The sequence below is a fragment of the Anopheles gambiae genome, chromosome X (genome assembly GCF_943734735.2).
Source record: "Anopheles gambiae chromosome X, idAnoGambNW_F1_1, whole genome shotgun sequence".
NCBI classification, from domain to species: domain Eukaryota; kingdom Metazoa; phylum Arthropoda; class Insecta; order Diptera; family Culicidae; genus Anopheles; species Anopheles gambiae.
In genome coordinates, this window is record NC_064600.1 from 15,762,655 (window position 1) to 15,784,719 (window position 22,065).

General features: G+C 46.4%; 1 protein-coding gene across 3 annotated transcripts; it reads right to left on the bottom strand.

The window, feature by feature from the left end:
* Window positions 1-893: 893 nt before the first annotated feature.
* On the bottom strand, window positions 894-16,303 carry LOC1277357 (progestin and adipoQ receptor family member 4). 3 transcript variants are annotated; one of them, XM_061647006.1, is made up of 8 exons: window positions 15,751-16,303; window positions 12,168-12,467; window positions 11,184-12,083; window positions 10,607-10,822; window positions 7,801-7,904; window positions 7,573-7,710; window positions 5,850-5,990; window positions 894-4,727 (listed from the first exon to the last, which is right to left on the bottom strand). In XM_061647006.1, the coding sequence occupies exons 3-8, from the start codon at window positions 11,449-11,451 to the stop codon at window positions 4,620-4,622; spliced, it is 975 nt and encodes a 324-aa protein (XP_061502990.1). In that variant the 5' UTR covers window positions 11,452-12,083; window positions 12,168-12,467; window positions 15,751-16,303; the 3' UTR covers window positions 894-4,619. The 3 variants fall into 3 exon arrangements, with proteins under 3 accessions (XP_061502990.1, XP_061502981.1, XP_061502986.1); XM_061646997.1 differs by having other exon boundaries at window positions 11,184-12,467; XM_061647002.1 differs by lacking the exon at window positions 15,751-16,303 and adding an exon at window positions 15,532-15,660 and having other exon boundaries at window positions 11,184-12,467.
* Between the last annotated feature and the right edge of the window lie 5,762 nt (window positions 16,304-22,065).

Sequence of the window (22,065 nt, forward strand, 5' to 3'; positions counted from 1 at the left end):
TTTGAACCTGCTCCGAAGTCGGCTCCGTAATCGGAATCGATTTCAGCATCGCAACCGGCTCCGGAATTGATTCCAAACACGGAATCAGAATCGGGTAGGTCCGATTCCGAGCTGCCACCACTATTCTGAACAACACGGATATATGGACAGTCGGATAAAAGGTACCCGCATAAACGGCCGTCCGCAGTATACGTGGGTACGGAGATACGCGGAGATTCCTACCAAAGCCTTCGTTATATAGTTTTCAGCTGCGTGCTTCCTATCCCTCACAATTATCTCTCGTTTGATCATCTATTCTATCCCTCATTCTAACTTCTCCTCTCTCTTGCATGCCACACTAATTATCCAAGGTCCGCATACTACATACCAAAAGCGAATCTTGGGTACAGTGTGTATCTGCCCATTTAAAAAAAAACGAGCAGGTCCACGTTGGTCCTAGTTTTGGCTTAGAAACGGTACTGGAATAGGTTCAGTGAACAAAACAACAAAATTTTAATGAAAACTGGAATAGGTTTAGAGTCATCTCTTGGGCCAGACAATCTTTGAGATTCGAGGATCAAACTCAATGAGGCGATCGATATCGCTCAAGCTAAAAAACTTAAATCTAACGAAGGCGACTTTGAATTGACGCACTCAGTAACAGCACTACATTGATGCATTATTTATGCACGTCACACTTCTCGCATGCATCCACCGCACGATTCATCAAACATAAATAAATAAATAAATGAAGCCAATCCTCCTTGATAGAATAACTGTTCTCAATGTTTTCCGGCATCACGCACGAGTGGAAGTGCATCCCATTACACCAGATAAGACGATTGCACGGGTCATGTTAACATCCCTGAACCCAGCACATCGCTAGGATGTGGTTTTAGCAAACGCGGCAAGGATTGATACTTTGTATATATTATTGCTTTATTTCAATGGAAGGTTTCCTACAGTTTTTGTTTATTTTTTGTTGTTTTTATTTCATTAATATGTGTTTGTTTTGTTTTTGTTTCATCCTAAACTCACTAAAACAAGTTCGTTAGATTACATAATGTACGATTTTCAAGTTCTAGAACTAACTTGATTGAAGTGTCTAATCTGTACGTGTGTATGATCTGTCTAGGTGATTGATTTGGTCAATGCAGAATTATTTGCCTTTTATTTGTTCTAAATGTTGTTCCGTCTTTAGTGTACATCTGCATGCATTTGTTTGTCTGTGTGTGTGTGTGTGTGTCTGTGTTAATATTGAAGTAATTATGTGAGTTTTTCATATGTATAAAGTTCTATTAATTTAAGTATATTTTATTTGTTTTATTCTGTTGCTGTGTTTATTTTCTTCACCTTCTTTTTTGGATTTGCTACAAATAACGCGGAAGGAAGCAAACAGTACCTTAGATCGTGATAAACTGCAACTACTACAGATTACGCAGTGCATGGGCGAGCCAGTATCCCCAACATCACCCTAAACGGAAAGCGTCTGTAGGACCGCTCGTCTGGCGAAGGTGAACTCACAACGGAACCGTTAAGCTACTTCACACGCCACGCGGTGACGCCCGGCAGCGATGCCTTTCGCCTTTCGGAATTTTGGAAAATTATCTACGATAGACGGGATGCGGATCCTGGTCCGCCGAAAGCTCAGTTATACAGCTTAATTGATTTTTTGTTTGTTTTGTATGTTTCTTCTAGTAGGTTACCGTTTTGCAACGCGCAGTTTCGGAAATAAGGTGGTGCTCACGCAACACGCCTTATTGCCCACAGCTTTGCTGATGCCTTCAAACTCTACGCGATCCTTTTGCGTACCCTGCGTGTCGAAAGCGCATGCAAGCATCGCAGCACACATTGTTGCGACATTGGTTTCGCAAATTGTATTCCTTCCCATTTATTTCTTCCGCTTCTTCTGCCCAGAGAGAGAAAAACCTATCAAACACTTTAAAGCGCGAAAAATATAATATCACATTGCACAGTAGTGTTCTGGGGTGGATTTGCCTTTCTAGTTTTGCTTGTATTGTTTCGCTAAAGAAGTGTACGCATGTATGCCGTTCCTGGTCACCTGGTCGGAATGCCGCTCCCGAAAACTGAAATGCGGGAAAGGGAGTGATGGCATGTAAAATATGGAACCTATGATCTTACAGGGAACTGCGCGTAGAGCCTTTGCGTGTTACGCACCTGCAAGTACCTCATCTGCTTTGAGGAACAGAAAGAAAAGACTCTTCAAGTGAGATAGGGAGAGGGAGAAAGAAAGAAAGAGATAGGGAAAATTTGTGTGTTCACTCTGTATTATTTAGGGTGCATAGAAGAAAGGTTCATCTAGCTGTACTTGATCTAATAGATACTAATAAAGCTGTCGTTTAGTGGAGGTTTAAGGTTAGCGATCACATCGGCTCGAAGATAGTCCAAAGTGGGGACAGATATCTTTTTAACACACTTAGATTGGCTGAGTACAGAACCGAGAACCCCCTTCAATGCGAATGATACTTTGACTTTGGTTAGGAAATTAATGTTTGCAAATAAAAATCAACAATTTCAACGATCACTACCGAATCACTAAGTGGAACGTAAATTAAAACGAAAATAGTAAACGAAAATAGTAAATAGTAGAACGGTTTCGGTTTCGGTTTCGGAGCAGGGGTTCCAGGCTACGGGTGATAGAAAAATAGACAGGAGAGAAAGATACTGTGTATTATTTGTGGTAGTGGTGATGGTGATTTTTCTCATTAGCTATTCTGAGTGTTTTTTGTTTGTTCTTCAATATATATATATAATTGCTAAGCACAGCAACAGCTCCATGTGTTGTTGCTACGGTATCGTAAGTCTACTTACTTAAATGCTAGAGCAATCTGGGAAAATTAATACTTAAACAGCCTTTCGTAACAGTTTCATAGTTTAGTATTTCTACGGTTAAAACAAAAGGTACGATAAACGAAGGATGGCACCTCTTTACCACTAGCACTCGTTTCCCGGGACTAGTACATGTAGGTGTGTGTGTGTGTGTGTGTGTTTTGTATCTTGCCGCTTGAGCAGATTGGCTCAACGAACCACAGGAACCGTTGGAAAGTAAAAGTAACTCTAACGAAAGCTCTACGCGGAACCGTGCCAGAGCGCGTGTTGCGCACGAGGTGTGAACCCGCACAAATCGGCACCGAAGGAACGAGCAACAAAACAAGTCGTACACCTGCCGTATCAGGCCAGCTGCAGCCGTATGCTGGATTGCGGAACGCTTTCTCCAACTGGTAATGCGTTTACGTTTCTTCTTTCCCTTGCTTTAAATAATGCTTATCAACCGTATGGCCCCTGGCGGGGGCTACGTGGTGTGCTGCGCAGCACGTTACCACTAGACCTAGCCAACGCCATGAATTGTCTCAATTTTGTTCTATCTACTGGTAATAGGTAGCAAGTAGGAAATACTATCCTCGTGCATCACACTCGGGCAGCGTGTGCGCGATTCACCCTTAAGCACACGCGACGGTCTCAAAATTTCCGCCATATTGTTATACTACCGGAGCGTTACAATTACTCTTCACTGCAGGTAGATGCACCTGGAATAGTGTGTGTGAGAGAGAGGGACCGGATGAGAGGCAAAAGAGACGATTAGTATCGCGCGATCGCGTTCGAGTGTTGAGCTTAGTAACCTCACTGTGGCGTTTGTTGTTTCGTCGAAATTTGGTGCGTTGCACTAATGTCAGGGTATCGCAGGCGCACATCCGGCCACAACACGCGCACCAGTACGTGTGTTGTGTGTGTGTTTTATTAATTACAAATTCTCGTTCAGGCACCTCACTCGATCACTCGCGTATCGGAACATCGCGTGTGCTACTAGGACAGGAAGAAAGGACACACCAGGAAACAAGGTAAGGGCTGTCCGGTATCTTCGCGGTTGGAAGTGTCCACAGCATTCTTGGCTGTTCTTCCTTTGGTGCAGTACGGTTAATATAAAGAGGGAAGCGCTGTTCCGAGGCCGTATATTCTTTGAGGGGGGGGGGGGGGGGGGGTTTGGTACCGTTACTGCACCAGCATTGGCATTGGCAAGCTTGCACGAGTGCTTGGGGAGTAGAATGTTTAAGCTAGCTTTCTTAGGTTGTTTTTCTTTTCTTTTTCGTTTTTTTTTTGGTTTAGGCTGTTGCTCGCTTTCCGCCCTTTCTGGATGACGTAGAAGTGTGTCAAGAAAAATACGTATCTAAGTGTGTGTATGTGAGTGTAGGTGTACTTTGAGGAAGCCTGAATGAGTGTCGCACGTATTGTGTGTTGTAATGTCTTAACGTCAGGTGCCCGATTGATCTGGCCCCAACGTTTCGTCGCCCTTAATTCCATTAGCCCAACGGCGGGCAGGTCTGCGCACTGAGCTCTGCCTGCCCCCAACCCCGATCCTTTTCCCCGTTGCTGTTTTGCAGGTTATGCTGAACAAACGGGCAGGTTCTAATTAGCTTATCTCAGATGCCGCTTCCTCAAGGGCACCCTCAAACGTATCGTGTACCGATTTGCGGGCGGTGCGACGCTTCGCAAACACCAAATTGACGACGGGCCGGGCACGTGATGTCCGGCAGGCTGCACCAGTAACGCCCACTGCGGCAGGCTACTGTTGCTGTAGATGCTGCTGCTGCTACTGCTTCTGCTACTCCTGCTGGCACAAGTCATAGCTCCAGGTGGGACCCGTTGATCGAGTCTATGTTCAGCGTTGAGGTATAGTTAAGCCCATTACATTCTGCCCGCTGCATCCACTCGATGTCGCGTATGGTCGCCTGTTTACGGGAAATGGGAATAACATTAGAATGTTAGCCGTCAGTAGTATCCAAATCCAGCATATCTGGGGTGCCCGTGAAGATGCACGTCCAAGAATATGCAACCCAATTTCACGTTGGCTTCAGAAGCGAAGAATTCTCGCAGAATCCAGTGCTGTTAGCCGTCATAGGCTTATCAGACGATGGAAAGCACTGTCATCCTCATTTGATATTTTTCTGTCAAACTCAGGTTTTGACACTAACAAAAATCCAGCCGTAAGTGTAATAAGATATGAGAATTTGTTTGTGAATTCTCACACTTTCCATCCAATTTATAGATTTCCTGAGCTTTATCACAAGCAATCAAGAATGTATCGTGGCAAATCAAGATGACAGTACTTTCCATCGTCTAATAAGCCTATCAGTAGTATCCAAATCCAGCATATCTGGTATTCGCGTGAAGATGCACACCCAACAATATGCAACCAATTCAACATCGGCTTCAGAAGCGTAGAATTCTCGCAGAACCCAGTACTTTAATATCCGATTTCAATACATTCAGCGGAATCTTCCTGCATATGGCAATTCTCGGTATTCAATACGGAGCACAGAGAGCTGAGTGCAGTGAGCAGCCTCTACCTAGGGCGGGAAAGCCAACACACAATGCGCCGGGCGTGCCTTGCTGACCTTCATATACCGACCGATCGACTGAGCGGATTCTAAAAGTAAACTCGAGTACAGAGCAACACACTAAACGAACGCCAACCGCTCGGTGTGCCCTTCTGGGAGGTTTTCCTTGTGATTCAGATGTTGTTTTTTTTTAGTTTTTCTTCCTACAAGCACGGCCTGCACGTGTGCATCCACTGCATTGCGTTGCTCGTGTGTGTGTGTGTGGGTGTTTTTTTGTTTGCCATAGCAACCTTGACCATCTCGTACGGGTTCCTCCGAAACTAAATTGCTCGCGTATTGATCGAATTTCCGTAGCTCCGTAGCAACAAACAAAACATAAAAAACACACACACACACACACACAGATGGAAAGTGGTGCAACACACCAGTGCACCCACCACGTGACCGATGAGGTTGGAAGGAGGCGCCGCCGATAGGTTGTGTAGGGCGTGCTGAGAAGCGCTGGTACCTTACCTGGTGCATGGAGTAGACGGCGACGACCACCAGGACGTGCATGATGTTATGCGAGTTCAAATAGATGTCAACACTTCCGGGAAACCATTTCTCGGGGATATGCATCGCTCCAATTACTCCACCCACGGCTGACACGGCGTCCTGTGCGGGCGATATTGCAAAAGCACGGGTGTGTTTATTTCTGAGGATGGTTTATTGCGTTTTTGTTGCTGCTATTACTGCTGCTGCTGTCCCCTTTCATTCCCCGCAACAAAAAGGCACGACAGCAAATAACGATAATGATACAATGTGAAACAATGAAATGATACGTAGCCAAAGGGAGAGAGACAGAGAGAGGGGAAGAGAAAGTGCACGAATAAATCAAATCAAAATCCATCGCGCGTTATACCCCGATGGACACCGTCGGCGTCGTCCTGGCAGCTCCCCCCTACCCGGACCCGGACCGTATCGCCGAAGCAACCTCACTAATAAGCACTCTCCGGCCTCGCAGTATAGTTTGCCACTATTTGAAGCAAAACAAAACAAAACAACAGCACAAAAAGGGAAGAACGCGACGCCCACGCGTGTGTCCCACCTGTGATGGATGCGCGCGTGCCCCGTCCCGTCCAAGGATATGCGCGATGGGAGCTGGCGGCGGAGGGGCCAGGATGATTGCAGGTTGATTACCGGTTCGGGCTTGAGTGAGTGAGCGAAGCACGCCAGCACGACAGGTCCCTCCCCCACTATATCGATTACCAAACCCCTCGCCCAGAGTCAGGCCAGTCCTGGGACGAACGTCGCTCTCCCCATTAAATTGAAGACCATCGGACGGTGCGCCAGTCGGAGCGCGGTGATCATGACAGCCATAACATTTCAAAGAGCGATTAAGGTCGTTAGTAATTTATGGACTTTCTATCCACTGCGTCACGTAGGCCGCCCTCTTCCCACTCCCCGCACAATTGTCCCCGGGAATGGTCATTTGCTTTGATTAGGAAGCGTTGGCAGGCGGGGTCGGGCTGATGGGGGTAAGGAGAGTAAGTGGCGAGCTTCCGGGAATGGATAGCATTCATCACACTGAACTACAACCCCACCGGGCGTTGGATGGGCGGTCCAATCGACACAAGCGGGTGGGGAGGTGAGGATGTAGGTATCGCACGGTAAAACTATCATTAGTGTACATTATTTACCACCATCCGTGTTACCATCAACAACCGTGCACAGCAACACCCTTACCCCCCTCCCCGGGGGTGGGGGTACGCGTACGTTACGTCCTGCCCGCGCTTGGTTGCGGTTCGTGAACCAACAACACCGGACAGTTGCAGAGGGGGGAGGAGAGAATGCTACCAACTCGTTAAAAATTAATTCGCCTGCCCGGTTTTGCCATTGAGCGCGATGGTATTTGATGGGGAAAATACATTTCGCTTCAAAGCGAAACGATGCATGGCCTGGACAACTCATAATGTGGACAGGCAGGCGTGCGGAGGTCGCTCGGTCGATCATTACGCGTGACCGAGCGAATATGGGCGGGGGGTGACGGGAAGATCAAACGTCTAATGGATTGGGAAAATGGTTTGTTGCAGAATGCATTCGCAGCAACAGGATCAACCCTGGCGAGGAGTTAATTGTGTGTGCACTGTTCGCAGGACGATATGGCCGTGGTATTGAACTCACGGAGCAGTAGCAAACAGCAGCAAACAGCAACAGCAGTAGTAGCCGACGATGCAGGCCTACTGCCAACACTTACCTGCAGAAAGACGTGGGTGAGTGAGGTAGGATTTCCGCCGCCGAGCTTCGAGATTCGCAGCAACGTGAGTATGATGCGCATGCTGAACGGCAGCAGAAAGCATAACCGTCGCTGCCAGGGCGAGGATGCCGTCATTGCCTAGAACGAATAGGAGCAAGGAAAAAAAAAGAAGAAAGAAATCAAACTCACTAAGGAATCAATCTTACGGGTTCGGATCCGCTAACGTACCTTAAACAGGCCCCAAATGCACAGCAGCGAGTAGGAAATGATGAGCAACCATTTTAATGGAAAGTTTAAACAGTACACCGTTGCCGTTACCATCGGTAGCGCTCCTGTGGAGGGGTGTTTTTGTTTGAAGAGAGGGAAAGGAAAAATAATAATAAAAATAACAACAATAGTACACCGTAAGGGACGCTAGGCACGCAAGCGTTTGCTTAATTGCGAAGAGTGCTGTTGCAATTGTACACGCGATCAGCATATTGGGATGCTGAACACACACACACAAACAAGTAACACATGTTTCTTCCGATATTCAATGGAGGCGCAAAAGTTGAGCAGTACGTCATTAGGGAGCAGTGGCTCCCACAAAAATAGAGGGGGAATGGCTGATTGGAATCTCCAATCCAATAGAGTTGTGCGAATTTACTTAAATAATCGTTCAATTCTGGAGTTGGATGCTTTACTAGCTATCTCGAAGGGTTTTATGTCTCCAAGAGTTTCGTAGCATCCTAATTTACAATTTCTTGGGGGATTTTCCACTATTTTTTAAATATTTTTGATAAAAATTTATGTGTCATTGGCACAAACAAATTTGAGGAAGACAGTGAAAAATTGTTACAAAAACCTTGTACATGAGAAAGCTACTTGAAGTGAGGTACACTAGATGACGTCTCTAAACACTCTAATCTAATACAGAATGTTTCAAAGCAGAAGGAAGCTCAAACAAGCTAAAAACAGTGAAAACTCTGCTAACAACAGCTTGAAACTTTTACTTGAAACATGTTACTAATCTACACTGGCTTGCTTTCGTTTTTATTTTTAAGCATAGAGCAAAAAACCTTAGGAGTAGGTATAACAATTAGTTATACTGATACGGTAAATATAAGGACGTGCCCGTCGTGGGTTTAAGTCTAAAGTCTCGAAAGCCTGCACAGGCCGGCATGTCAGGATCAACTAGAAGACGAAGATATCTAATAGGTTCCCAATCAAGAACACTGTAATATTCTTATAAACGCTTCATACTCATCTCAAGAGTCTGGTTCCTCTTTAAAGGTCATGTTTTAGAATACAGTGAAACTCCTCATAAGTACCCCTTATAACGAATTTCATAGAACGAGCAAATCTAAATGCTCAACAAATATCTCTCTTAACAAGTTAAATATCTCATAAAGAGCAATATAATTTGTGTTGCTGATGCGTATTTTTGATGACGATGTGAAATCAAGATCAAGATCGGTAAACATTGAGCAAATCTTTAATTTTGATTATCACTCAGGCAAGCAAGAGACCTTCGATTCTAAGCATCGTTTAAGATCAAACTATTGTTAGGAGGAAAAGTATCGTCTCAATGTGTGAGACACAAGTGTGTAGTATATGTTGACGAGTGTTTTTAGCGCATTTTTCTGAACCTACTTGCTCATGAAGGCGAGATTTTCCCAATTTCTGTCTGTTGGAGGAGTTTCGTATGACCACATATGTGGTGTGCTAGAGTGTTGTAGCATTGATGCCAAGAATTTTATCGGAAAATGAACTTATTTGTGCTGAAGAATGTTTACCGTAATACATTTCCAATTGTGATGAATCTGGTTTATTTAAAAATAAAGTCTAGCTGGAAATGTCAAATAGTGGAACCCTTCGACAGAAACCGATCAAAAAGCCTTGGATATTCTGAAATAAAAGCATAACACAATCGACTAATTTTTCAAGAAAATGGACCAAAAACAACCGAGGAATAGTATACTACAAATATCCGCACAATTATTAGCATGATAAACAAATTATTCTTTTTTTTAATGCGTATATGCCTTTTTTATGGTCCTAGGACTAGTTATTTCACGTTTGATACAACTCATATGTAAAAGAGCCTCCCGCATAACGAGTTTTTCGTCTAGCAAGTGAGTCACTGCAATGGATAAAACTCGTTATAAGAAGTTCCACTGTATTGTATTTTAAAATAAAATATTACCATAAGAAAGCATAACAGCAGTGTGGAGATGAAACTAAATAATTTCTAGTACATATCTAGCTTACATCTTTCAATTTAAACATCCCTTTGTTTTGTAATAATTCTCTCCGATCTAGATCTGAGCTTCTTCTATGTAAGCACAAACTGAAATCCCCCAATGCTGAAATGCTGCACAGGAATAGAAAACAGCGCTTGGGAACCACTGTACGCGACTGGGATGGCCAGGGCTTAGTGATCCGCTCGAGGCAGTAAGTTACCCGTAATAGGTCCCAGAAGGGGTTTCGGTCGCAGCACTCACTGGCAGCGTTAGCGTTGGACCTGCCCGTTGCAAACTTTCCAGCGAGAGATCACGCGATCGAGCATGCGGGATGCGCTGCAGATATGACCATCGGTGTGTCACCGATAGGCAGCATTTTCGCTCGTACACGTACACGCTTCTTGTTTGAGCGACAGCAGGGATGTCGTAATGCTGGCAACCGTCACTCAAACCCCAGCCGGGGATGTAAGCACCGTGTAAAAGCGTTCAAGGACACGCATGACGGTTGAAAGTAACGTTACATCTTACCGCGCTGTTGTTGCTGTTGTTGTTGGTGCGCTAATCGCAACCGACAGTTTCAACTCTAGCCTCCAAAGTCGCGAACTGTGTACGCAGCGCAGTTCAGGTTAAAATTATTCTACCAATAACAAAACCAACCAACCAAGTCAATCGTCGAGCAGCGTCCCAGAGGAAGAGCGGCCGGGAGCGACCACTCCCTGCCGCTCTTTCTCGGGTCTGTTTTGTTTGTTTTGTTTGCTTGCACTTGCATGGTCTTGCTGGATCGACTGGATGCGACCGAACCCTGGGCTTACCGAAACTTTGGCTAATCCAGATGCCGAGCATGTCGAGCTGCAGCAGCCGATAGTAGATGCCCTCGCCGTTCTCCAGGTTCATGAACAGATGGTAGACGAAGCTGCCGCACCACGGTGCAACGGAACCGACCAGATGACACCACGACAGAAAGCGATAGTCTTTCTCCCATGGCATCATTGCCGGCACTGTTGCGAGGATGTAGACAATTGGAATGCCTTTTGGGTGGCCGGGGGCGCGCACGAGGGGGGAGGAGGAGAGGGTTAGGGAGAAAGAAGAAGAAGAAAAGAAGACGAGTTACGGTTAATCGAATCGGTTTGGCTGGCTGCAGTGCATCGGCGCTGTTGTTTATTGACCAAGACATTGCCAGGATTGTTTGGCATCCTGGATGGCGCAGGGATGGCCGACCAGGCGCACAACGTGAGTTTGCGCCAACCCTCCCTGGCGCCATTTCGGCCTTCCGGTTCCGGCGCGCCTGATTGAGATCGGCGCTTGTTGAGATCGGTTGAGGGCGCGTTTGAGCAAATTGAGCTGATTGGGCGGCGGCGGCTGATGGGCGGTCGAGCGCGGCCTACTTACCGTGTGTGAGAATATTGATGGTTTCGTTGTGCACGTAGAACAGGCTGCTGAGGCACCCCTTGACGCCCTGCAGCGGCCGGTAACCGGTCAGCACGTACGGGTTGAACTGCAGGTGCTGCGGCATGTCCTTCCATTCGAGCAGGTCGGCCGGCGGCGTCAGCATCCGCTGCACCTGGGTGATCAGCGTGGCCGGCGACTCGCTGGCCGGCGACCCGCCGTCCGGCTGCACCTCGGCAGCCGGCACGGCCGGCACCGTGTCCGGGGCCATCGCCACCGGTTCGACCGTCGGCGTCGTCGGCTCCACCGTGCGCTGTGCGAAGCTCGTGCGGGGGGAGGGGAAGTGTTAAGTGTTTTGGTCAGCGAAAAACACCCGGAGCGAACGCCCCGTGTACAAACACACAAACACACACACACACACACACACAGGCGCACAAAATCACTCCGTCGAGCCCGGCGAACAGTCAGCGGCTTTATCCCAAACGCTTCCGTTCGCGTTCAACGCGTGACTGCAGCGTACTCTAGCGCCTGCTGCTCCGACCGGTCTAATGTCCTGCTGGTCAACGCACACACAGATACACACACGAGCGCGCGCGCACACACACTGCAGAAAACACTGGCACACTGGCACACAGCACCTGAGCGGCGGTTCTAGCACGCGGCCGCCTCCATCGGCGCTCGCGACACTCTCGGCTGCTCGGGCTGCTTCACTGATAACCGAACGGACGTTTTGCGCGGACGGTGTGCGGAGGTTTGCGAGAGGCCAATGGCCAGCACAATCAGAGGAGCAAAACACAAGCAGCCTTGATGACACTTTTTCGCACTCACTCTCTGGTCCCACGGGTGCCGCGTACCGTGCTAGAGTTGTGTGTGCCGTTGCCGCTTAGTAGCTAGCTGCGCCTACTGTGACATCCGTGACACAGAGGAAGGAAGGAAAGAAACAGAAATATAAACCGCACTCTCCTTTCGCCAGAGGGGTTTTCGCACCTCTTTTGCTGCTTTTGATGCTGCTCTCGCGTCGCGTTAATCTCGCGTTGATGCGAAATCTTCTCTCTCGCTCTCTCTCTCTCTTTTCTCTCTTTCTCGCTCACACACAGTCTGGTCTGTCTCTCGTGCACCACGCGTACCGCGTTGACGTAGAATTGGAGATTTCCTTCACAAGATTTCGGCCTCACCGGGCGAGCGCATGGTCCAACACCGTTTGCTTATATTGCCGTGCCAAACCGTGGCCACCACCATGTTTATTTATGTAATCAGAGGCCGGGCGAGTGCGGGGCGCTGTGGCCGCTGTGAAGAAGAAAAGATGAGAAGAAGAAGAAGAAGATGAGATTCAAAAAAAATGAGCCGGGCCACTGCCGGGGAGCAAATAAAGAGCACAAAATCAGTGTAAGCTGTAAAATGTGCAGAACATTCACACAACAACAAAAAACACGGCACATCAACAATTTCGAGCGCGTGTGCTGGGGTATGTGTGTGAGTGCGGGATGGTTGTAGTGATGGGTAAAGTTGGCAAAAACCTGGAGTTGAATCCAATCCGACTCCGATAATTTCGGAATCGTCTCTGGAAGGTAGCTCCGAAATCTTCTGGAGTCGTCCGGAGCGGTCCAGAGTCGCTTTAGAGTCGTTCGGAATCGGAGTCATCTGGAGTCATCTGGAATTGTCCGGGGTCGTAGTCGTCTGGGTCGGTGTCGTTCGAAGTCTTGGGGAGTCAGAATCGTCCGGAGTCGTCCGGAGTCATCCGGAATCAGTTAGAATCCGGGTCGAAACAAAGGCTTGTATACAAAGGGCAGGCGCAAAGTGAAAGACAAAAAACAACGAAACAAAATGCCTGATCACAAATACATTGCACCGAACGGCTCCTGTTAACTGCAACCGACTCCGACTCCGACCGACTCTGAATGACTCCGACTCTGGTCGGCTCCGGGCGACTCCAAATGACTCTAACACCAAACGACTCCGGGCGACTCCGGGCGACTCCGAACGACTGCGGGCGACTCCGAACGACTGGGGGCGACTCCGCACGACTCCGGACGATCCGATTGCGAATAACTCGGAACGATTTCGGGAGACTCCAGACGATTCCAGGTGACTCCGAGCGACCCCGAACGACTCCGAACGACTCATGATGACTCCGGACGACTCTGGATGAGTCCGAACTACTCCGGACGACGGTGATTGCGAACGACTTCTAATGACTCCGGCCGACTCCGGACGATTCCGACTCCAGCCGACTCCGAAGGACTCTGATACTAAACGACTCCGGACAACTCCGAACGACTTCGGGCCACTTCGGACGACTCCGACTCCAGCCGACTCTGGACAACTCTGACACCAAACGACTTTGGGCGACTCTGGATGACTCCGAAAAACTCCGACCCGCTCAACTACGACTCCAAACGTCTCCGACTCCCGGTGGAACTATTGGTTCGGATTTTGCCGGAGTCGCACTCGAACTAACAATAGCCGAAGTCGGTTCCAAAGAGCACATCACTAGATGGTTGGTTAAATCACAGAGATGCAGTAGTTTTTGATGTCGGCCGGGCTGGGACTTTTCTGGAAAACAAACAAACGCCCGAACTTTCGATTGCTATTAAAACACACACACACTGACGGTGGGACGCGGGTAGTGTAGGGGGGAGGGGGGGATGTTGGCGCAATCTGTGCAGCAGTTTGGCCCGACCCAGGCGCGCACTCCGCCAAGGTTGCTGTCCGAGCATATTGTTGACATTAGCCGCCCCCCCCCCCCCCCCCCTTCACTCCACGTCTAACTACTCTCCCTTCTGGGCAAACCATAATTAGCGTCATTTCGCACACCGTTCACGTGCTCGTAAATTTCACGCACACCGCAGGATGAGTGAAGGGAGTACGGGGGCGCACACCCGCTACCCTTCCCCTTTCCCTCCCATCCGGTGCTCCATAAACCGACTCAGAATCGGGGGAGCGGGGGAGGGGGGGTTGGTACCTTCACATGGTAACACACACTGTGCCCGGTGTGACGACTGGTGGTGTGTTTTTCCGAAACGAGCGCGAGCGCGCGCGCGCACGCTCTCCCATGTGTGTGTGTGGGCCTTTTTTTTTGCTGAGGGGGGTGGGGGTGGGGGTACTGACAGTTTGACTGGTTTAAAATAGATCAAAACTGCCAGCCCCGCGTACTTAGAGGGCAGTGTGTGTGTGTGTGTGTGCGATAGGGAATTGTGTTGGGAGGAAAAAAACGAATTTCGCACACGCCGAGAAGAAGGTGGAGGAGCATGAGCACTATTTTGTTTTTTTTTTGTCACTCACGTGCGCCTCACCTTTGCCTGCCGTGATTTCACGTACGCTCTCTCGCGTGACACAGAACGATCCCCAGGGTGAGGGTGGAAAAAGGAGGGAAGAGGAAGGGCTTGTACGCGCGTGACATTTCCGAGCCCGAGGATTCGGCTCTAGGCAGGACGGCCCTTTGCGACGGACGGAGAAAGTTTGAAGGCGCAGCGGCCGCCATCACATGCCAAAATGCCCTGCATGTGTGTGTGTGTGTGTATGTGTGTCTGTGTGTGTATGGGTTTCGTGTCGAGCGTAGCGGCAGGAGAGCCTTCGAATTCCAATAAAAGGGATGCGAGGAGACCCCATTCGCTCGGGCTTACTTTCATACACTACGCTTGCCGCCATTACATAGGCCTTTTTCTTTGCAACGTGATTGCCCTTATGATTCGCCCGTTAAGCACACACTCACAGACACACATGAGGCAAGGAAAAAAGATCCTCCAAATAAATAAATAAAAAAAAGACAAAATAAAAGGAAAATTCCCAAGCGGCTACCATTAACGGACGCAGTGATGGAGACAAATTTTCCCAATTCGCACAAAAAAAAAAAAAAAAAATCACACGAAACACCGCACGCCTACGGCCGCCTTTACGGAAGCCTTTACATAACACACCACCACCGTAGTCGAGCGGTAGGCTCGAGCCTTCAATACTCCGGCCCTCCGGCACACTGTCCCGGAATGTCCTCCCGGGGTGGCCGGAGTTTGGTGGAAGATGAGGAGGTTTTTTTTTCCTTCTTGGGCCGCGTTTATTGGTTTGGGCCGTCGACACTTGTGGTGGTGTGTTGATTACACCACATGGGCCAATCCCGGCCGTGGTGGTTCGTGGTGGTGGCGGCTTGCTCCGGCCAGAGCGGCAAGGAGCCTTTGCGGGTGTTTGATGGTTGAAGAGGATTTGAAGCGAAACACCGCACAGGGAAAGCGGACGGCTCGCGAAGGGAAGCCAGCTCCTCCCAGGGTTCGTTGTTTGTGCACCTTTGGGTCGTGTTTTCGGGTTGAGTTGTGGGACATTCGGGCGAAAACAATAAACAAAAACGGATCACACTTACAGCAGCTCTACTTGACAGCAACAACAAAGCGAAAATATACAAAAAGACAGTTTTGCCCACTTTCACTAGCAAACGATGGTGTACGGGGAGCCTCGGAATTTGATTTGAAGTGTCACCGTGTGCACGTGCTGCGGTTGCTGCAGGTGCTTTCTTAAATAAGGAAGGCCGAGAAACGGGGTAAGGTGTAGTGCGGGGCTGCACACTCATAAACATGATTACCTTCGCTTTGCTTTTTTTTATCTCTCTCTCTCTCTCTCTCTCTCTCTCTCTCTCTGTCTCTCTCTCTCTCTCTCTCTGTCTCGCTGGCCGTGGGTTTTGTTGAATCACTGCACTTGACTCCTCCAGTCCTTTCGGCACGGTGACGCTGTGTGAGTGTGTGGTGTGGGACGCAAGCGTGCACCAAGCGCCATGCGGTGCGCTAGAACCTCACCGCCCGCACCACCCACCTAGCTAAGGATGCGGTGCCGCGCCGGGCAGCATCACTTTTGCTCTCTGTGGATGGGTGTGTGTGTGTGTGGGTGTGCGTTTTTGTGCCGCGTATGTGATGGCAATGATCGCACCTTGGCGGCCGTTTATCCTAGAAACTCACACGGACAAACACACACGGACACACACGGACACACATTCACTCGCTCACACGCACGACACATACACGAGGACACACACACACGCACGCACACACACACACTCGCATGCACACACACACACACATATATGCCGGTGCGGGCGCGCAGGACTAGATCGAGCGACGGACGGGAGAACACTGGATTCGCGATTCGTCGCCGGATCCAATTTTCCGCTTTTGCCCCTCATTCCTCTCAGCCTTCACTTCCTTCCCCCTCCCCCCCCCCCCCCCCCCCCCCCCCCTACCACATTTTAGACGAATCGGCCCATCGGGCCGCCGGGCAGGATTCTTTTCGGCTTCGACAGTTTTCGGCGTTTCCCTTTTTAGCGGGCGCATGCCTCCACCCCCCCCCCCCTTTCCCTCTCTCCTCTTTAACCCACCCCCCTTTACCCCGCACTCACAACATCCACAATCAACCTCCTTGGACGCTGTCTCTCTCTCTCTCTCTCTCTCTCTCTCGAGCGCGTGTGTGTGTCAGGTCTCTTTCTATCTATCTCTTTCTCTCTCTCTCTCTCTCTTTTTCGCTCTCTCTCTCTCTCTCTCTCTCTTTCTCTCTATTTTTATTATACTCATTTATGTGCTCTCCTTCTAATCATCCCTTCAAATCTCCCGATTTTACTGAAACCGTTTTCCCAACCAACCCCGTTCCCTCGCATCCCACTCCCTCCTCCTCCACCACCTTCCCCGGTACAAATTTCCCGCACATCAATCGATCGGCCCATCTTTGTGAGACAAGATGAAAAGTGAACCATGCTGCTTTTTTCATCGGTGACTGTTACTCTCGTGCAGCTTTCTCTCTCTCTCTCTCTCTCTCTCTCTTGCCGTTTAGTTATCACTCTTGGCCCTTGCTTTCCCCCAATTCCATCAACCGAACTCGACCGCGTCCTTTCGGAACCCACAAAGGTGAACGCATTCGCACTGCTTTCACATCCCCGCACCTCTCCCTCCTCCTCCTCCTCGTAATCTGTGTGTGTGTGTGTTCGGCCGCTGTGCCGGTTCTTTTTAGCAGCGGGCCCGTTCCAAGCTCGCTACTTGCCATGACACCGTGTGCGCATGACCATGCGTTGGCACGTTCCTCCCTGTCTTTGCTCTGTCCCACTGTATGCGGCGGTTTTCCACGCAAACACACACAGGCACACGGTGCTCGCCGAACTGCAGTGCCCCTCTCGGGCAGCGGAATGACAAGAGAGCGGGTAGGGGGGTCCGGAAAAATGGTGATGAGGGGAGCGCAAATTTGGTATCTTCGTATCGTTCGTGCGAGCGGAATGGCGTACGCCCCACAAGAGAGCACTGAGCGGGTGGCCGAATCGAGAGAAGCGGAGAACAAATGGGACGAAGCGTTCGATTGGAAAATTCAAACGAAAGGAAAATCAGCCGGAAAAGCGTGCTCGGTTTTGCAGCACATGCTGTTTCATTGTTCTTTACACCCTTTGGCCGGTAACTTGACTTCCTGGTGGAAAATGAGCATAATTTTTTTTTAATCTGACAGCTTTTTGTTTTGTTTTTATATGTTAAGGAAAGGATAATATGAGAGAAATAGAAAGAAATAGTTTAACACACCCAAAGGTTTACAGTTGTTTGCTCTCGTTACAAATAATACGGAACGGTTATTTTAAATGTGCGTACTAGTGATGGGCAAAACGAGTCTGCACCCGGATTTGGATGAATCCGACTGTTTTCGGATTCGAATCCGGTTCGACTCCGAAGTTAGTGGGGATTGGTGGTGGGGATTTGGGAGGTCTGCTTGGGATGGAATAATGTTTAGCCTTTTTAACCATGTTTAGCCTTTAATGTTTAGGTAAATTTCATGACCCTTGGACAATTATTTATAACAATTAACTCATAACTATACTTCCTAATTTACATTCCTTTATCTGCACTACAGTCTGCTCCCGAGTTACACGGCTTGTGTCGAAATTCGCTGTTTTCGGCCAAAATACAATTGATAACACGGTAATTTTTACTTAATTTCCCTACCAGCAAATTTCCGTTAAATGCCTTCTAATCGCCTTGTAATCGTCGGCGAATTGAAGGCGATCAGCAGTGCATTTAGCAGTAATTAAATGCCTTTGAAATATGTCAATGAAAAATTTCGCTTTTAATTTGAAATTTGAAATTGTAACTGTCAAAAGAAAACCTTACAAGCGTCTTCAGCACTGCACTGTTGTAGAGTTCCCAGATATGAGCGTGAGATTTGATAGCACGATTTACGTGTTATGTTCTCTTGCGTTAAGCTCTGAGCTATTTCACTTTATTAAAGATGGTCTGATATTATTCGGTTGTTAAAGACCAACCCGTTGAAAGGTGTTGATATATCAAACTCATTTCGATAACTCTAATAAAAGGAGAAATGAAATACATATTTCTCCTGATAACGAAGGGTGAACATAGTGTAATTACAGTGGAGCGCCGTTTATCCGGGCTTCTCGGGACTTGACCTCGCCCGGATAAGCGAAAAACACGGATAATGACCCTACCAGCATTAAACGGCTTTGAAGGCATTCAGAAGGCATTTAAGGCCTTAGTCGCCTTAGAAGGCGAATAAAGATTTCAACCGAAACTTTCACGGCTGAAACGGGATCTCTTCGAAATCTTTCAACTTTTTGATTCAACGAGAACAGATAACTTGCGCCATCTTAGCTTGTTTATATACTGGTTTTGCACCCTCGCTAATGTAACTGCCAAATAGAGCAGTGACAACGCTTTTGGTTCCGAACCGAGTAAGCGTGTGTTCGAATCCTAATTTTTATTATCTTTTTTCTGTGTTTATTTCTTTTTAAATTAATATTTTCTTGCTATAATTAGAACAAACCAAATTTATGTGAAGCGAAATTTTAAAAACACCTTTTTAAAAACATAATAATGACTATGTTTACCCTTCACTATCAGGATGGGAGAAATATGTATCTCATTTCTCCTTTTACTAGAGTTATCGAAATAAGTTTGATATAATTATGTTTACGATAGCCCGGAGTAAGTTTTAAAAAAACATTACTGGGGATCTTTATTTGCGAACTGCTAAACTAAGACTGAAGCTAACTTCTGGATTCGGTACTATTTAGCTAGGCTGGTGTTTTCGGTGCTGCCAGGTTTGCCGGTCACGTTGTCGTCCACGTTTATGATGATCATGTTGCCTCGATCCGTCTGAACATACGACACCACACCTGGTCGTGGGAACCTGCTTCCAGTGGAGTTCCCGTTGGAACTTGACTCCGCGCGTGGAGTAACATCGATGGCTCGCTTGCGACCGTTTTCTTACTCAGCACCTGTATCATAGCGCGTAGCGCATGTGTACATAACTCCTCCCTCCTTAAACGTCGAGCGTCCTCGATCGACTTACCGACGTTTGCAGTGGGATGATGTTGTGAATAGCTTCGGTAGACATTTTCTTCTCTGCATGCTTGGTTTTGTGTTTGTAGATGCAAAATGCAGTTATAAGAAAGCCTGTTAGAACAACAATTAATATCCCTCCTGCAATTGTATGCGTGCGTAAGCGGAGTGTTATTGTATGGAGTTGATGTATGTAACTAATATGAATTGTGTGCAGATCTTGTATACTTGGCTTGTTTAGAGTTATTTCTGTTTTGCTGCCAGTTAAGGGTAGGAAGTAGTCTTCTTGGTCTAACACATCAATATGCGCATTAAATGTGCTATTTAAGATTTTTACGGTGCAATTGCCGGTTTCAATTAGTGTGGGTACTGCTATTATTTGGCTGTTTGAACGTGAATCAATGACTGACACGCCAAAGGTGGTATCGATTAGAATGACTCCTGGTTTCATTTCTCGTATTATCGTATGCTCGGAGCTCGTGGTGGTGGTACATTTAGATGGATGATTTCTGATGATATTTGAGATACACTCGTCGTTTAGCGGTTGTGGGTTGTTGCAAATCGTGCACTCTTCGTTAACATTGAAAATGGTGTTTTTATACTTGGTTACAAATTTTACATCCGTCTATTCTTCTATGTCTTCTACAGTTGTACAATGTTATCAATAGCTGGTATCGCGAAAGAATTGGTTTAAAATTAACAGTCGTTAAAAATTAACCAGAGTCGTTAAAAATTGCTAGAATTTGGCATCGCGAACGCATTGAGTTCATTTGTTAATTTTAACGACTGGTCCTATGCTGTCGTTAAACAAACGACTGTCAAGAGCGTATGCGATACAAATTAACAGTCGTTTAATTATACTGCTCGAATTTTTTACCCGTGTTTGCCTATATGCGATATCGAGCAGTCGTTAACTGTTTTGACGGTCGTTTATTTTAACAGGAATGAACAACAAATGAACTCGGTTAAACCAAAATGAACTTTAAACGACTGTTAAAATGTGTTCATTTATTCGCGATGCCGGCTAATGTTCAGGATAAGATTTACTTGTTCTATTTCAGTTTTTACGATTATTCATTTGATCTGATCTGATCTTTGATCTGATTATTCATTTGATTTTCGATTTTTGTTTTAGAGTTTGTGTAATTTTGTTCACTGATTTTTCTATTTCGGAATTAATTCTAACTTGAGCGTTAATGTTGGATATGGTTTTGTTTTCTGAATGTTCTAAGTGTTTTCTGGTCTGCGATTTCCTGCATTTATTATGCCTCTCTTTTGTTTTCTAGGTCTTATATTTCCTCATTTTTTTTATAAACTGATAGGATTTTATAGTCCAAGGTGTCCTTAAGATGGTTGGTTAGGCTAATATTATTGGCTAAATTCTGAATATAGTTAAGGTTAGTCTCTATAAATTGTTGCTGTTATAAGTTTTGAATTTGTTAAAACTATTATGAGGAAATGAATTATTCCAAATTTCATTTTTAGTTTTTTATAGTATTCAGCTGTGATTTCCGTAAGGATGAGAAAGAACTTAAATGGTTTGTTAGGTTTTTCGTTTCCTTTTCAATTTTGATTTATGAATTTTTCTTCCATTTCGGTCTAAAATATTTGTAACTAGGTTATCGAAAACTTTCGTTTCACGATACCTTTCTTCGTGTTTTAAATTATTTCTTTTCCTTTCGAAGATCGTGTCATTGTCTTTGAATAGTTCTGGTTCTTCTCGTGTTTTGTTTAATTTTTCTATGTATTTGGTTTTTTTTTCTTTTTGTTTTGTAGCATACACTCTATAAAGTTCCTCTTTTTGTTTAATTCTTTCTTGAAGGTCCTCCGGGATAGGATCTTCGTTTTTGAAGCCGAAAAATAGTTCTTTAGGGGATATGTTTGTTTGAGAGTGTATAGAATCATTGTAAATTGAGACTGCCAAATTAATTTTTGAAGTAGTTGATAGATTTTTTGTAGAATCTCGTAGTGAGATTATGTTGTGCAATTCTCTTATTGTTCTATGGACAATTTCAATTGTTCCATTTGAAGAGGATTGACCAACACTTGTATAATGGAATTCTACATTATTTTCTTCAAGAAATTGTTTGATTGTGGTGGATTTAAACGAACATTCTTGGTCCATCACAAGCAAACAAGGTCTTCCAACGTTAGCGAAGAATTGAGTTAGTGCTTTTAGTATATGTATAGCGTTTCTTGATTGTAAAGGAATCGCCATGGTTAGTCTTGAGAACTTATCGCAAAGGGTTAGAAAATGTTTATCACTAATTATAAAGATGTCCATATGAACGATTTCCAAAGGTTTTTTTAGGAGTGGCAGTAATTTGATATTTTTGTTTATATGGGCGTCTTTCATATTTAGCTTTTTGACATATTTTGCAAATGTTAATAAATTTAGTAATTTTAGTTTTCATGTTTGGAAAATAATATTTTCTAGCAATATGTAGTTTGGTCTCAATAATTCCTCTATGGTTTGCATTATGTTGTCGTTCAATAATCAAATCCTGGTCAATTTCATCAGTTACATCTTCTAAAATTGTTTTTGTCCAAAATAGTTTGATCGATTTTGCGCGAGAGAA